General features: G+C 43.0%; 1 protein-coding gene and 1 long non-coding RNA gene across 2 annotated transcripts in view; one reads left to right on the plus strand and one right to left on the minus strand.

Annotated features, from left to right (window-relative positions):
- LGR5 (leucine rich repeat containing G protein-coupled receptor 5) overlaps positions 1-1,112 on the minus strand; it is a 143,885-nt gene extending 142,773 nt beyond the window's left edge. Inside the window, exon 1 of the mRNA XM_003927802.4 lies at positions 607-1,112. Within this exon, the coding sequence (XP_003927851.2) occupies positions 607-824 (218 nt within the window). The 5' untranslated portion in view covers positions 825-1,112. The remainder of the gene's footprint in view (positions 1-606) is intronic.
- The window catches only part of LOC141585103 (uncharacterized), a 96,319-nt gene extending 79,848 nt beyond the window's left edge, over positions 1-16,471 (plus strand). The window contains exon 3 of the long non-coding RNA XR_012518412.1: positions 16,304-16,471. This is a non-coding gene — a long non-coding RNA (uncharacterized LOC141585103). The remainder of the gene's footprint in view (positions 1-16,303) is intronic.
- The last annotated feature ends 548 nt before the right edge of the window (positions 16,472-17,019 follow it).

Here is a 17,019-nt window from a genome sequence, read left to right on the forward strand (position 1 = left end):
AATCACGCCGTTAAAAAAGAAAGAAAACAAGAAAGGAGGGAGGGAAGGAAGAAGGGAGGAAGGAAGAAAGGAAAAGAGGAAAGAAAAGAAAAAGCTTACGTCACGTCACCGTTCAAGGGATGCAGAATAAAACTCTTTGGAGCCAGGCAAATTGTTTCTCCTTTGGGGAAAATTTCTACAGACTATCTTTTCGCGGAGTGCGACTAGACGCAGAGAAGCTGTTGGGGCGGGGACCAGATGGCTGCCTGCCTTTGGGTTCCAGGCTCGGTGCAGAAATGCCCTCTCCATACGCAAATGTCCGTATTTGCTATTTGCAGGAATTCGCCCTGCGATGTGCCTAGCGCTGGACTGGGAAGCTGCGGGGCAGCAGTGCTTTCTCGGGTTGCACTCGAAGCCATTTCTCTGCGTGCCCCAAAAGTGCCAGCACACTACTCCCCGAGACACGTGCATTTCTCTGGGGGCCCAACCAGGCTGAGACAGGATGCCTTTGACAAACTCGCCTGCCCCCTTCAGAGCAGGCGGGCGCCAAGGAGCTTCCAGCCTCGCCTTGCTAGCCTTTCCTCCCCTCTTAGCCTCTCTCCCGGAGTGAAGTGGGGAAGCACTTACAGGTAGGAGGTGAAGACGCTGAGGTTGGAGGGCAGCTCCGACAGCCCCAGATCGGAGCAGTCCACCCTGAGCAGCATCCTGCCGTCGGGGTCGGGCTCGCAATGACAGTGTGTGGGGCAGCCCCGCAGCAGCGCTCCAGACCTGGGTGAGCCGCCCCCGGCCGCCAGCTGCAGCAGCACCGGCAGGGACAGGAGGACACCGAGCAGGGAGGTGTCCATGGTGCCCGAAGCAGGGGGCCACGAGCCGGACGCCGGCTGAGGGCAGCACCGGGCTGCTGTGGGCCGTGGCGTGCAGGGCGCTGCTCCGTGGGCTTCTGCAACTCAGCGGGCGGCTGCAGCACCGGGCGCCGCCTTCCTGCCCCTCCGGCGTGGACTGCACTGCGAGGAGAAGCGCAGCGGGATCTGAGGTGCCGGTTGCAGCCACGCCGGCCTTTGGAGCAGCCCTGGCTGCAGCAGCGACAGTGGCGGTGCGCCTCGCTGCTGCTCGTGGCCTGAGCGGTGTGGAGCAGCATCTCTGCTTGCACGCTCGTTTTTTAAAGCGCTCCAGCCCGAATTGCGCGCCCAGTGACGTCAGCGCAGCCTGGCTTCCCAGGCACCCCCCCTGCCCGGCCCCACTTTCCCTCCACTCGTCCCCTCCCTCCTTTCCCAAGTCCCGGGCTGGGAGGCGGCAGGCGGCGCGAGGTGCTGGCGAGTTCTCGGAGCTCCCACTGAGCCTCCGCAGGGCGGATTCTAGCGCTCAGCGCCTCGCGCTGGGGTAGGAGACCCGCACCCTTACCCCTTCATGCGTCCTGGAGACGCAGATCTGAGTCGAGAGGGACCTGCTTTGGAGAGACCTAAGCAGACACACAAGGACGGGAGGATGCAGCACTCTTCCTCAGAGCCCGCTTCAAATCATGAATGAGTTACATGGAGTGATGAAACAAAACAAAACAAAACACAAAAATTAAAATCTGATGCACAGTAATAGTTACGTTATCAGGCTGAGGAGGCAGGTGTCCTCCGCGAATGATAGGTGGCCTTTTTGATCCTTACGTCAGCCTCACTGTCTGGCTCGCTTTTGCCCTAAAATCAAAGTGCTAGGCTAATCGCTAAATAAATAACAGCTCTGGAGCGAGCACTTCACTGCTGCCGTCCTAGTCCTAACTCTTGCGGGGTGAGGAAGTCGGAAGTGACTAATTGTTTTTTTAAAAGCGGTTTAGAATACCCTAGAAGTCACTTTTAGCATAGCGATGCCAGACAGATAGATGGCTGTTTGCTAACTTCTGGGGGCTTTTCATCTTAAGTGTCCCAGGGTTCTCTGAAGTAAGAGCAGTCATACCCAGGTGAGTGACACTGGGCTTCGAGGACCGCTGCAGAGCGCCAGGGGGGAAATGCATGTTCTTGCTTCAAAAAAGTGTCCTATAGTGAATCTGCAGAAGAAAGGAGGAAAGGATTCAGCGTTTTCTTGTAGAGAAGCCCTCAATGAGGTACAAATAGCCCTCACCAGTCCTGAGTGAGCTGCTGAAAGAGGTGGTATTCCAAGCCTGCCACACCAACTCACAAAAAAATGCAGTTTTCACTCTGAGGCACAATGCCTCATAGCATCACGAAGGTAGGAAACCCTTTTGATTTTCCAAGTCCTTCTTAATCTTCCTCCACTCAGACTGCCCAACTAAATTTCCCATATAAACGTCCAAATTTTGGAGTTGGGAAGATTTGTGTCTCTGTACAGTATATGTGCCTTCCTTCATTTATGTCCAAATGTCATTATTTGTTCAAGGAAAAATATACAGTTTCTTGAACACAATATGTAGTCTGAACATTTTCTTTTCTTGGGTGAAAAAACAAACAAAAAACTTGACAGTGCTAGTGCCACTGAAAATTGTGAGTTAACGCTGGTTTCCACACAATCAGAACAGAGAGCCCGCTTCTGCATACACTCTGTTCCCTCACTTTTCCCTATGTACACCACATTCACTGCTACCCTGTACTTATTCTCACATTATTCTTGCTTCCCTTAGCCAATCTTTCCACATTTAAAGAACACCTACTATGTGTCTTTCTTCCTTTTTTTGTTTTTGCTTTTGTTTTGAGATGGAGTTTCCCTCTTGTTGCCCAGGCTGGAGTGCAATGGTGCAATCTCAGCTCACCATAACCTCTGCTTCCTGCCTCAGCCTCTTGAATAGCTGTAATTACAGGCATGCACCGCCACGCCCGGCTAATTTTGTATTTTTAGTAGAGACAGGGTTTCTCCATGTTGGTCAGGTTGGTCTCAAACTCCTGACCTCAGCTGATATGCTTGCCTTGGCCTCCCAAAGTCCTGGGATTACAGGCACTAGCCACTGTGCCCTGCCCTTTCTTCCTTTTTTAAATATTAAAAAAAAAAATTCAATAGCGTTCAGGGTACAAGTGGTTTTTTATTATGTGGATGAATTATATAGTGGTGAATTCTGAGATTTTAGTGCACTCATCACCCAAGTAGTGTATGTTGCACATTATATAGTTTTTAATCTCATATCCTTCTCTTACCTTCCCCTTTTTAGGTCTCCAAAGTCCAGAATAACACTATGCTTTTGCATATTCATAGTTTAGCTCCCACTTACAAGTGGAAAAATATGGTATTTGGTTTTCCATTCCTGAGTTACTTCACTTAGAATAATGGCCTTCAGCTCCCTTCAATTTGCTACAAAAGACTTTATTTTATTCTCCTTTTCATGATTGAATACTATTCCATGGTGTATGTATACCACATTTTCTTTCTCCACTCACTGGTTGATGGGCACTTATGTTGGTACATATCTTTGCAATTTTTAACTGACATGCAATAAACATACATTTGCATGTGTCTTCTTCATATAATAATTTCTTTTCTTTTGCATAGTGATATGGTTTGGCTCCGTTTCCCTACCCAAATCTCATATTGAATTGTAATCCCTAGTGTTGGAGGAGGGGTAATTGAATCATGGGGGTGGATTTCTCCCTTGCTGTTCTTATGATAGTGTGTTCTCATGAGATCTGGTTGTTTAAAAGTGTTGCATTCCACCTTTGCTCTCTCTCTCTTCTGCTTCTTCATGTGAAGATGTGCCTGCTTCCCCCTTTTCCACCATGATTGTAAGTTTCCTGAGGCCTCCCAGCCATGCTTCTTGCATAACTTGTGGAGCCCTGGGCCAATTAAACCTCTTTTCTTTATAAATTACCCATTCTCAGGTAGTTCTTTACAGCAATGTGAGAATGGACTAGTACAGAAAATTGGTACGAGGAGTGGGGCATTGCTTAAAGATACCTGAAAATGTGGAAGCAATTTTGGAACTTGGTAATGGGCAGAGGTTGGAACAGTTTGGAGGGCTTAGAAGAAGACAGAAAGATGAGGGAAAGTTTGAAACTTCCTAGAGACTTGTTAAATTGTTGTGACCAAAATGCTGATCATGATATGGACAATGAAGTCCAGGCTGAGGTGGTCTCAGATGGAGGTGAAGAACTTACAGGGAACTGGAGCAAAGGTCACTTTTATTATTCTTTAGCAAAGAGGTTGGAGGCATTGCGCCCCTGCCCTAGAGATCTGTGGAACTTTGAACTTGAGTGTAATGACTTAGGGTATCTGGCAGAATAAATTTCTAAGCAGCAAAGCACTGAACGGGTGACCTGGCTGCTTCTAACAGCATAAGCTTATATTTGTGAGCAAAGAGATAATCTGAAACTGGGACTTATATATAAAAGGGAAACAGTGTAAAAGTTTGGAAAATTAATAGCCCTGATGTGGTAGAAAAGAAAAACCCATTTTCTAGGGAGGAATTCAAGCCAGGCCTAGGAAGAAAGAATGATTTTGTAGGCTGGGCCCAGGGTCCAGATGTCCCACTTCCCTGAGCTCCACTGCCCTGAACAACCTCAGGACACTGCTCCCTGCATCCCAGCCATTCTAGTTCTAGCTGTGACTAAAAGGGCCCCAGATATGTCTGAGGCAGCTGCTCCAGAGGGTGTAAACCATAAGCCTTTGCAGTGTTCATGTGGTAGTAAGCCTGTGGGTGTGCAGAGGGCAAGAGTAGAGGCTTGGGAGCTTCTGCCTAAATTTTAGAGAATGTATGGAAATGCCTGGATGTCCAGGCAGATGTCTGCTGCAGGGGTGGAACTCTCATAGAGAATCTCCACTAGGGAAGTGCAGAGGGGAAATTTGGGGTTGGAGTCCTCAAATAGAGACCCCACTAGGGCACTGCCTACTGGAGCTGTGAGAAGAGGGCCACCATCCTGCAGACCCCAGAATGGTAGATCCATTGACAGCTTGCACCATGTGCCTGGAAAAGCCTCAGACACTCAACACCAGCCCGTGAAAGCAGTCACCACAGAAGCTATCACAGGAGCAGTGCTGCCTGAGGCCTTGGGAGCCCACCCCTTGCATCAATGTTGACTGGATGTAAGACATGGAGTCAAAGGAAATTATTTTGGAGCTTTAAAATTTAATGACTAGCCTGCTGGATTTTGGACTTTCATGGGGCATGTACCCCCTTTGTTTTGGGAAATGTCTCCCTTTTAGAAGAAGAACATTTACTCAATGCCTGTATTCCCATTGTATCCTAGAAATAACTAACTTGTTTTTGATTTCATAGGCTCATAGATGAAAGGGTACAAGTATAGGGCTCTTTTGGACTGTGGACATTTGAGTTAATGCTGAAATGAATTAAGACTTTGGGGTACTGTTGAGAAAGCATGATTGTGTTTTGAAATGTGAGGCGGACATGAGATTTGGCAGGGATGAGGACGGAATGATACGGTTTAGCTTTGTGTCCCCACCCAAATGTTAAATTGTAATCCCCAGGGTTGCAGGAGGAACCTGGTGGGATGTGATTGAATCATGGGGACATACTTCTCCCTTATTGTTCTCATGACAGTGAGTTCTCATAAGATCTGGTTGTTTAAAAGTGTGTAACACTTGCCCCTTCACCCTCTCTCTCTCCTCCTCCCCCATGTGAAGATGTATCTGCTTCCTTTTCACCTTCTGCCATGATTATAAATTTTCTAAGGCCTCCTCAGCCAGGAACCACGAGCCAATTAAACCTCCTTTTTAAAAAATAAATAAATTACCCAGTATCAGGTAGTTCTTAACAGCAACATGAGAGTGGACTAATACACGTAGGTATCAAGTACTGGGATTGCTAAATTGAATGGTAGATCTACTTTTAGTTCTCTAAGGAATCTCCATACTGTTTTCCAGAGGTTGTACTAGTTTACATTCTCATCAGAAGTGTGTAGGTATTCCCCTTTTACTACATCATTTCCAATGTCTATTCTTTTTTTTCTTTTTTTTTACTTTTTAATAATGACCATTCTTGCAGGAGTAAGGCGGTATCTCATTGCAGCTTTAACTTGCATTTTCCTGATGATTAATGATGTTTAACATTTTTTTCCATGTGTTTGTTGGCCATTTGTGTATATTCTTTTGAGAAATGTCTATTCATGTACTTAGCTTACTTTTTGATGAAATTATTTTTTTCTCGCTGAGTTGTTTGACTTTCTTGCAGATTCTGGGTACTAGTCCTTTGTCAAATGTATAGTTTGCAAATATTTCCTCCCATTCTGTGGGTTGTGTGTTTACTCTGCTGATTATTTATTTTGCTGTGCAGAAGATTTTTAATTTAATTAGGTCCCATTTATTTGTGTTTGTTTTTCTTGCATTTGCTTTTGGAGTTTTAGTCATGAATTCTTTGCCTAGGCCAATGTCCAGAGAGTTTTCCCAATATTATCTTCTTTAAATTTTATGGTTGTTGGTCCTAGATTAAAGTCTTTGATCCATCTTGGGTTGATTTTTGTATAAGGTGAGAGATAGGGATCCAGTTTTATTCTACATGTGGCTGGCAGGTTTTCCCAGCACCATTTATTAAATAGGCTGTCCTTTTCCCAATTTCTGTTTTTGTATGCTTTGTTGAAGTTCAGGTGGCTGTAAGTATTTCTGGGTGGCTTTATTTCTAGATTCTCTATTCTTTTCTATTGAGCTAGATGCCTGCTTTCATAGCAATACCATGCTGTTTTTGTAACTATAGTATTGTAGTATAACTTGAAGTTCACTAATGTGATGCCTCCAGATTTGTTCTCTTTGCTTAGGATTGCTGTAGCTATTTGGGTTAATTTTTGGTTTCATGTGAATTTTACCATTTTTCTCTCTAATTATTTGAAAAATGATGTTGGTATTTTGATAGGAATTACATTGAATCTGTAGACTGCTTTGTACAGTATGGTCATTTTCACAATATTGATTCTTCCAATCCATGAGCATGGGATAAATTTCCATTTGTTTGTTTCACCTGTGATTTCTTTCAACAGTGTTTCATAGTTTTCCTTGTGGAGATCTTTCACCTCCTTGGTAAAGTATATTCCTACGGTTTTTTGTTTTGTTTTGTTTTTGTTTATAGTTGCTTTAAAAGAGATTGAATTTTTAATTTGTTTCTTGGCTTGGTCATTGTTGGTATATAGCATGGCTACTGATTTATGTACATCGATTTTGTAACCTGAGACTTTACTGAATTAATTGATTAAATCTGCAAGTATTTTAGATGAGTCTTTAGGGTTTTCTAGGTTTACCAACATATCATTAGAGAACAGTGATAATTTGACTTTCGCTTTTCCTGTTTAGATGCCCTTGATTTCTTTCTCTTCCATGGTTGCTCTGGCTAGGACTTCCAGTACTATGTTGAATAGAAGTGGTAAAAGTGGTCATCTTTATCTTATTCCAGTTCTCAGGGGGAAGGTTTTCAACATTTCTGGTGCAGTATGATGTTGCCTGTGAGTTTATCATATATGGCTTTTATTAATTTGAGGTAAATCACTTCAAGTCACTTTTATGCTAGTTTGTTGAAGTTTCTCTTTTTATTATTATTATTTTTTTATCATAAAGAGATGATGGGTTTTACCAAATGCTTTTTTTTTTGCATCTATTGAGGTGATCATATGGTTTTTGCTTTTAATTTTGTTTATGTGATGTATCACATTTATTTACTTATGTATGTTAAACCAGCAATTCCCAGCCTTTCTGGTCAAAATTGTCTGGAAGACAATTTTTCCATGAAAGTAGGGGATGGGGGAAATAGTTTCTATTTTTTTTTTTCTAATCTTTTTTTTTATTGCATTTTAGGTTTTGGGGTACATGTGATGAACATGCAAGATTGTTGCATAGGTACACACTTGGCAGTGTGGTTTGCTGCCTTCCGTCCCCTCACCTGTATCTGTCATTTCTCCCCATGCTATCTCTTCCCACCTCCCCATCCCCCTGCCCCTCCCCCATTTCCCCCCAACGGACCCCAGTGTGTAGTGCTCCCCTCCCTGTGTCCATGTGTTCTCATTGTTCAACACCCACCTATGAGTGAGAATATACGGTGTTTGATTTTCTGCTCTTGTGTCAGTTTGCTGAGAATGATGGTTTCCAGGTTCATTCATGTCCCTACAAAGGACGTGAACTCATCGTTTTTGATGGCTGCGTAATATTCCATGGTGTATATGTACCACATTTTCCCTATCCAGTCTATCATCGTTGGGCATTTGGGTTGGTTCCAGGTCTTTGCTATTGTAAACAGTGCTGCAATGAACATTCGTGTGCACGTGTCCTTGTAGTAGAATGATTTATAATCCTTTGGATATATACCCAGTAATGGGATTGCTGGGTCAAATGGGATTTCTATTTTTAGGTCCTTGAGGAATTGCCACACTGTCTTCCACAGTGGTTGAATTAATTTACATTCCCACCAACAGTGTAAAAGTGTTCCTATTTCTCCACATCCTCTCCAGCATCTGTTGTTTCCCGATTTTTTAATGATCGCCATTCTAATTGGTGTGAGATGGTATCTCAATGTGGTTTTGATTTGCATTTCTCTGATGACCAGTGATGATGAGCATTTTTTCATATGTTTGTTGGCCTCCTGTATGTCTTCTTTTGTAAAGTATCTGTTCATATCCTTTGCCCATTTTTGAATAGGCTTGTTTGTTTTTTTCTTGTAGATCTGCTTTAGTTCTTTGTAAATTCTGGATATCAGCCCCTTGTCAGATGGGTAGGCTGCAAAAATTTTTTCCCATTCTGTTGGTTGCCGATTCACTCTACTGACTGTTTCTTTTGCCGTGCAGAAGCTGTGGAGTTTGATTAGGTCCCATTTGTCTATTTTGGCTTTTGTTGCCATTGCTTTTGACGTTTTGGTCATGAAGTCCTTGCCTACACCTATGTCCTGAATGGTTTTGCCTAGATTTTCTTGTAAGGTTTTTATGGTATTAGGTCTGATGTTTAAGTCTTTAATCCATCTGGAGTTAATTTTGGTGTAAGGTGTCAGGAAGGGGTCCTGTTTCTGCTTTCTGCACATGGCTAGCCAGTTTTCCCAACACCTTTTATTAAGCAGGGAGTCCTTTCCCCATTGCTTGTTTTTGTCAGGTTTGTCGAAGATCAGATGGTTGTGGGTATGTTGTATTTCCTCTGAGACCTCTGTTCTGTTCCATTGGTCTATATCTCTGTTTTGGTACCAGTACCATGCTGTTTTGATTACTGTAGCCTTGTAGTATAGTTTGAAGTCCGGTAGTGTGATGCCTCCTGCTTTGTTCTTTTTGCTTCGAATTGACTTGGCTATGCGGGCTCTCTTTTGGTTCCATATGAAGTTTAAGGTGTTTTTTTCCAGTTCTGTGAAGAAGGTCATTGGTAGCTTGATGGGAATAGCGTTGAATCTGTAAATTACTTTGGGCAGTATGGCCATTTTCACGATGTTGATTCTTCCTAACCATGAACATGGAATGTTTCTCCATGTGTTTGTATCCTCTCTTATTTCGTTGAGCAATGGCTTGTAGTTCTCCTTGAAGAGGTCCTTTACGTTCCTTGTTAGTTGTATTCCTAGGTACTTTATTCTCTTTGTAGCAATTGTGAATGGCAGTTCGTTCTTGATTTGGCTCTCTTGAAGTCTATTATTGGTGTACAGGAATGCTTGTGATTTTTGCACGTTGATTTTGTATCCTGAGACTTTGCTGAAGTTGTTTATCAGTTTCAGAAGATTTTGGGCTGAGATGATGGGGTCTTCCAGATATACAATCATGTCATCTGCAAATAGAGACAATTTGATTTCCTCCTTTCCAATTTGGATACCCTTTAGTTCTTTTTCTTGCCTGATTGCTCTGTCATTTTGATGCTACCTGGCTGTTTTGTTGGTTAGTTGATGCAGATTCTTGATTGTGTTGATGCTCTTTTCCATTTGGTGTGTTTTTGGAGTGGCTGGTACTGGTTGTTCCTTTATATGTGTAGAGCCTCTTTCAGGAGTTCTTGTAGAGCAGGTTTGGTGGTGCTGAAATCTCTGAGTGCTTGCTTGTTCACAAAGGATTTTATTTTTCCTTCACTTATGAAGCTTAGTTTGGCTGGATAGGAGGTTCTGGGTTGAAAGTTCTTTTCTTTAAGGATGTTGAATATTGGCCCCCAGTCTCTTCTGGCTTGTAGGGTTTCTGCTGAGAGATCTGCTCTGAGTCTAATGGGCTTCCCTTTGTGGGTAACCCGACCTTTCTCTCTGGCTGCCCTTAGCATTTTCTCTTTCATTTCAACCCTGGTGAATCTGACGATTATGTGCCTTGGGGTTGCTCTTCTTGCGGAATATCTTTGTGGTGTTCTCTGTATTTCCTGTATTTGAATATTGGTCTGCCTTGCTAGGTTGGGGAAGTTTTCCTGGATAATATCCTGAAGAGTATTTTCCAGCTTGGATTCATTCTCTTCGTCACATTCAGGTACACCTATCAGACGTAGATTAAGTCTTTTCACATAGTCCCACATTTCTTGAAGATTTTGTTCATTCCTTTTTGTGCTTTTTTCTCTGTTCTTGGCTTCTCTTTTTATTTCATTGAGTTGATCTTCGACCTCTGATATCCTTTCTTTGCTTGGTCAATTCGGCTGTTGAAGCTTGTGCATGCTTCACAAAGTTCTCGTGTTGCGTTTTTCAGCTCCATCAATTCACTTATACTCCTCTCTATGCTGTCCATTCTCGTCAGCAGTTCGTCCAATCTTTTTTCAAGGTTCCTATTTTCTTTGTGATGGGTTAGAACATGTTCTTTTAGCTCATTGTAGTTTCTTACTACCCACCTTCTGAAGTCTGATTCTGTCATTTCATCACCCTCCTTCTCCATCCGGTCTGGTTCCCTTGCTGGTGAGGAGTTGTGATCCCTTTTAGGAGGAGAGGTGTTCTGGTTTCGGGAGTTTTCATCCTTTTTGCGCTGGTTTCTTCCCATTTTTGTGGGTTTATCCAACTGTTGTCTGCCTCTGTCCCAGGGAGTTGGAGCTTTATGAGTTTCCGTTGCACTACTGCCTTTTTTGATTTTTCTTTCAGTTCTGACCCGCCCAGCTAGCAGCACATCTAGCCACTGCCTGCCCGCAGGGGCTTTGCTGAGCTGCTGTGGGCTCTGCCCAGCTGCCCTGAGCTCTTCCCTGTAGTCCTTTTTATATGGGCATAGTTAGAACTGTCTCAGCATCAGTGGCCCTGCCTCTGTTATGGCGGACTCTCTCTGTTGTGGCAGGTTGCCTCGGCAACGGCGGGTTGCCTCCATAGTGGTGGAGAGTCTCAGTAACGGTGGAAGCCCCTTTCCCACGGAGCCGGACCGTCCGGGTTCAGCTGTGCTTGGTTTGGAGGGCTCAACCCAGAGGGTTTCCAATTACTGTTTTTGTTTTCGTTTTTGTTGGGGGTGGAGGGGTGGGACCAACCGAGCCTGATCACCTAGCTCCCTGACTCAGAGTCTTTTCTTTTAAGTTGAACGACCCCGCGTTCGGTTCGCCTGCTGAAAAGGCGCCGGGATCTCCCGTGCTGCGACTCACGGAGTCGGCTCGAACTGTGGCGCCGGCTCCTGGCGGATTTTTTGCCTAGGAATCTCCTGGCCTGACTCGCTATTTCAGATGAATGGGCAACTCTGCGGTCTCAGGGCTCTGCTCGCCAGCTAAGAGGGCTCCCAGACCAGTGGCTTTTGTACGGAGAACCGCAGCAACAGGGCATGGTCACAGCAGCTGCGAGGGCGGAATCAGCCCCGCAGGGGCCAAAACAGCCGCACCGGCTGGGACTGCGACGCTGGCGACCCCTCTGCCTGGGTATCTCCTGGTCTGTGGGCAATAAGAGTTCGTCTGGAAATGCGGCGTCCACTCACCCTCTGCACCTTCACTGGGAGCTGAAGTCCTGAGCTGTTCTTAGGCGGCCATCTTCCCAGCTTTCGGGAAATAGTTTCTTGACGAAACTGTTCCACCTCATAAGAAGTGTGCAGCTTGGATCTCTTGCATGCACAGTTCACAATAGGGTTCATGCACCTATGAAAATCTAATGCTGCTGCTGACCTGACAGGAGGCAGAGCTCAGGTGGTAATGCTCACTTGCCCACCACATACCTGCTGTGTGACTTGGTTCCTACTAGGCCATGGACCAGTACCAGGGCATGGCCCATCAGTTCATACTGCATCCCTGGAATGAGACCCACTTGACCATGGTATGTTATATTTTTGATGTGCTGTTGAATTTTGTTAGTTAGTATTTTGTTGAGGATTTTTTGCATGTAGGTTTATCAGGGATATTGGTCTGTAGTTTTCTTTTTTTGTTATGTCCTTTCCTGGTTGTGTATTTCTCTAAGTGTGTCTTTTACTTCCAGAAGTTGTGATTGTTTTTTCTTTATGATGTCTATGTCTCTGGATAATTTTTCCATCCATATCCTGTATTTTTAAAAAATTTCTTTAAGTTGGCTTTCACTTTCCTCTGGTATCTCCTTGAGTAGCTTAATAATCAACCTTCTGAATTCTTTGTCTAGCAATCAAGAGATTTCTTCTTGGTTTGGATCCATTGCTAGGGAGCTAGTGTGATCTTTTGGGGATGTTACAGAATCTTGTTTTATCATATTACCGGAATTATTTTTCTGGTTCCTTCTCATTTGTATAGGCTATTTCTTCCGATTATTCTTGAATTTGTGATTTCACAGTATTCTTTTTAAATTCCTTTTTTTTCCCTTAAAGATGCAACTTTAATGTTTATTGTTTATTGTAGCTTAATTTGGCTCTTGGTGCTTTCAAGGATACAGCCTCTGTATGAGTTCCCTGGTTATAGAGCGTCTTTGTTTGATGGCTTTCTCAGTTGCTGTTTGTAGTAGCAATATGCTCGATGTGTGAGTGAGTTCACATCTGCTATAGGGTTGGAATAGTAGAAGTTTCTTGAAGCTTATCTCATTCCTTCTGTGGGATACACTTTTTTTATTTATTTGCTTTCCTATTATTTTACTTACTAGGTTGAATAGTTCAGGCGTCGTGCCAATAGGGGTATGGTATCCATGCATAACAACAGGATGTGGCTAAAGCATGTGGTTAAATACAATACCAAACGATGGGCAGGGGTGGCTGGGGGAGCTCTCAGTGAAATACACTAAGGCATTATCAGAGGGAAGAACTATACCCACCTTAGCTCCCCTATCCCTGCCAGGCCAGCAGGAAAGCTAGCTACCTCTCACACCCCCCTGAGCCAATGTTCTGGCTATTTTGTTCAGATAGACACTTCTTTTTATGTACAAGCCTGTTGATATTCCAAGTAGAGAAGAATTGTGACTTTATTTTTCATTCAAGCCTGTACCTGGAGAGTGCCTCCCCATGGGATAGGCACTTCATCCTGAAGTGTTCCAGAGAGCCTTACTCTAGGTGTACGCTTGCCGAGCTCCCATGGGAAAAGCCCCAGCTGTGTCTGCAGTGATGGATAAGAAGGAGAAAAATTCCCCTTCTCCGAGACCCTTCACAAGCATTGGGGTTGCCTGAATTTTGGAGTAAAGCCTAAGACTTTCTCTACTGAGCCTGGCACCATAACTGTTCCTCTTCAGAAAGAGACTTCCCACCAGGAGAACGATCTGGTACTTAAGGCCCACTATCTGGGTTCCTTTGTCCCACCTGGCATTCCCTTGATGTGGTACACTCCCCCTTCTCCTATGAGTAGGAGTCCTAAGAGCCCGACTACTTGTGAATGCTACTACTACTCTGGGTCTAGCCACCCAGTGTGGCTGTGACACTCCAGGCTGGTGCTGGGGAATATCTGCAAAAGATCCAGAGATGTAGCCTGTCCTCAAGTCTCCCAGCAGCAGGTACCAGCTCTAGCTCAGGTGGGGGTGCAAGGGGAGTGATGTAGACTCTGTGAGAGTCCTTGGCTATGGACAATCTTAGTTTGTTGGCTTTTCCAATGTTGACTGTAGTAGCAATGAGCAAGTCATATGGACAGACTCAGGGCTGTTAGCCCTGGTCAGCCAGGATGATGCAGACAATGGTGATAGCTGAGGTCACACACAAGTTTTCTCCTTCCTGGGCAAAGTGTTATTCTACCTGTCTTTAAAAAAATAAACAAACAAAGCACATACCCCAGATTATTTATTTTGTGAAGGGAGCTCAAGACTTATTCTTTCTGTGATACCTCCCATGAAAGTAGTCTGCATTAATCACCAATCAGCAGATATTTAAACAACGACAACTGTGATGCAGCAGTGTCATGGTGGAGCTTGCAATCTACAAGGCATGGCACTCTAGACAGGAAACCCAAGGGTGATGAGTCTCACTGAAGTGTATTTATAAGTATTATATGGTTTAAAGCTAAAGTTTTTTGAATGCATATTTGTTTTGTTTTTCCAACTTAACCACTTTGGAAGCAAGGTCTTGTAAATCTTTTTTTTTTTTTTTTTTTTTTTTTTTGAGACGGAGTTTCGCTCTTGTTACCCAGGCTGGAGTGCAATGGCGCGATCCTGGCTCACCGCAACCTCCGCCTCCTGGGTTCAGGCAATTCTCCTGCCTCAGCCTCCTGAGTAGCTGGCATTACAGGCACACGCCACCATGCCCAGCTAATTTTTTGTATTTTTAGTAGAGACGGGGTTTCACCATGTTGACCAGGATGGTCTCGATCTCTCGACCTCGTGATCCACCCGCCTCGGCCTCCCAAAGTGCTGGGATTACAGGCTTGAGCCACCGCGCCCGGCAAGGTCTTGTAAATCTTATAGAGCATCACTAGACCACTTGTCTCTTCTTTACCTGTAGGGCTCATATTATGGACTCAGTAGTAAGTACTTAACAAACATTTGTTGACTGACTGATTCATCCACTTAGGCATCCAAATATGGTTGTGCCTACCATCTGTTTAAAGACATTAAACAACACTTTCTTGGACTTCAAAGTTGCTGAAAGAAGCATTACACTTTGGTTGTAGAATGAATCAGGCAGAACTGTGTTTGAAACTAGGTTTTGCCAGTTTCAGGTTGTTTGATCACAGGTACAGAGTGAGCCTAAGTGTCAGTTACCTTCTCTGCAAATGGGGGTTATTATTAAAACAACCTAGGTTGTCGTAAGTTAAAATATCTAGAAATTGGCATAGAACAGAGTAGATTTTCAATGTGTGTCAGTGTCTTCCCTCTTCTTTTCAGTAATTGAAGTTTATTAACAAATTTATGTACAGCAGAGAGATTTTTGACTCAATAAGTAGGGAAGACAGTTCTGCTGGATGAGATTAGGTATAATAAAAATGTGTGACTTTTCTTTTCTTTCTTTTTTTTTTTATTTTTATTTTTCATACCCAGCATTTCTCCCCTCTTCTTTTGGTAAGAGTTCCCTTTGGGAAACTTTCTCCCACACCTTAGGACTGTAAGTCCTATGGCCCCATCTCCCTGTCTCTGGTGTAGGAATATAACCCAAACAGAACATTCTGAATCTGGCTGGGGAATTGTCCTAGACCCTGGGATGAGTGGGTCTTCTCTGGCTTCATGAACTCTAAGGACAAGCAAAGTTGGAGCTCATGGGGACTGCTATTCTGCTTTGTGAAGAAAGCTCACTGGAAATGGAATATTAGCATTAGATAGGAGAGAAGCAAAATCCTGAGGTCATCTTCTAAACAACTAAATCTAAAGCCACTTCTGCTCCGTCACCTCTCCATTGGATAAACTAGTTAATTTTGTTTTGTTTTGTTGTTGAAACTCGTTAGTGAAAATTCATCTGTTATCACTTACAATCAAGCATATTCAGTAAAAACTCAAGGCACAGGAAACATGAATATTTGAGAAAGGCCTGACGAATTTTCAAGGTCTTGTAAATCTTACAGAGCATCATATGGAAAAATAGGAATGGTCCAGATGATGATGATTTTATGGCCTGAATGAATGCATGTTAGTCACTTTATCTTAGCTAATGAAGATAAAAATACAGCAAACCAAATTCCTTTCATATGAAAATAAAGTTTCAGCAAGGCTATTGAGCAGTGGTCTCTTTGTTTTGTGGAGTGCCATTTAATTTGTAAGATCATGTTCTTAAATTGCATGATAATGACCATCAACATTGACTTAGCCCTTTATACAGCCACATGTTTTTTATTGGGTATTCATAAGAGGTGAGTACTATTCTTACCTTACATTTAAGGATAAAAAATGCAAGTGGTTTTCCTAATGATGGCCAGAAAGTTTGTGATGGAGCCAAAATTCTAACAGACTTTTGACTTTAAGTCCTGCACCCTTTCCCAAATCCCTTGGAAATTCTAGTCACATAGAGCCTTAAACTGAATAGAACATGGGTTTATTATTATTTTATTGAGAAAGAAATTCACTTATTTTTGTAAAGAAAAATGTGATCTTTGTAGACTGCAGTTGAACCAGCTGGAGCAAAGAATGGTGGTTTATTAAGTGAACAGTAGGGCCAAGTTGTATATTAAACCTTCTTTCACCTGTAATATGTATATTTCTGGTTTCTTTCAGTCAGTTACTTACAGTAATGCATCCTGCTGAGACATCAGAGAAAAAACATCATGACTCTTACATGTAAGGTGAGTAGGCTAATGTGATATTCATTTAGCATTTTGTTTAAGAGAGATGTTCTTATTTATAATTTTGGACTGTATTTCCGTGTTAATAAGCTACAGTATAATGGACTATCTCCAGCCAGGATGGAAGCCACTCTTTATTCTTTTGACTCTTATATTGGAAGTTCTTAAAATGGACTCTGGTAAAATGTATTCTGCTATGTGTCTACTTTCTGAGCTTGCTGAACGGATGTTTTCCTAATTCTTCAATCTTTGATAAAAGTCCACAACTAAAAACATTCACATACACCACAAGAATTACTAATAAGCTTAGTTGAAGCATGCCAGGATAATTTTAGCTAACAGGTAAGTCAATATTTTTTTTACAAGTATAGTGAAATAGTGTTTACACAACTGGTGGGCTATTAGGGACTTATTTAACTTGTTTGAAAGAGTATAGAGCCCATTATTTGCCCTGCTCATTTTACATTCATGATATAATCAGGCTTATGCTGAATTTCTTAACTTCCTTTCACCAACAAAATCTAATTAATTGAGAAGGGAGGAGAGGGGATGTAGGAATAAAGATCTATTTTCTTTCAGAATTATTTATTTTGCGAGAAAGCATTAGTTCAGCTAATTCATTACTTTGAAATAGCCTATTATGTAAAA

The sequence above is a fragment of the Saimiri boliviensis genome, chromosome 7, assembly GCF_048565385.1.
Source record: "Saimiri boliviensis isolate mSaiBol1 chromosome 7, mSaiBol1.pri, whole genome shotgun sequence".
NCBI classification, from domain to species: Eukaryota; Metazoa; Chordata; class Mammalia; order Primates; family Cebidae; genus Saimiri; species Saimiri boliviensis.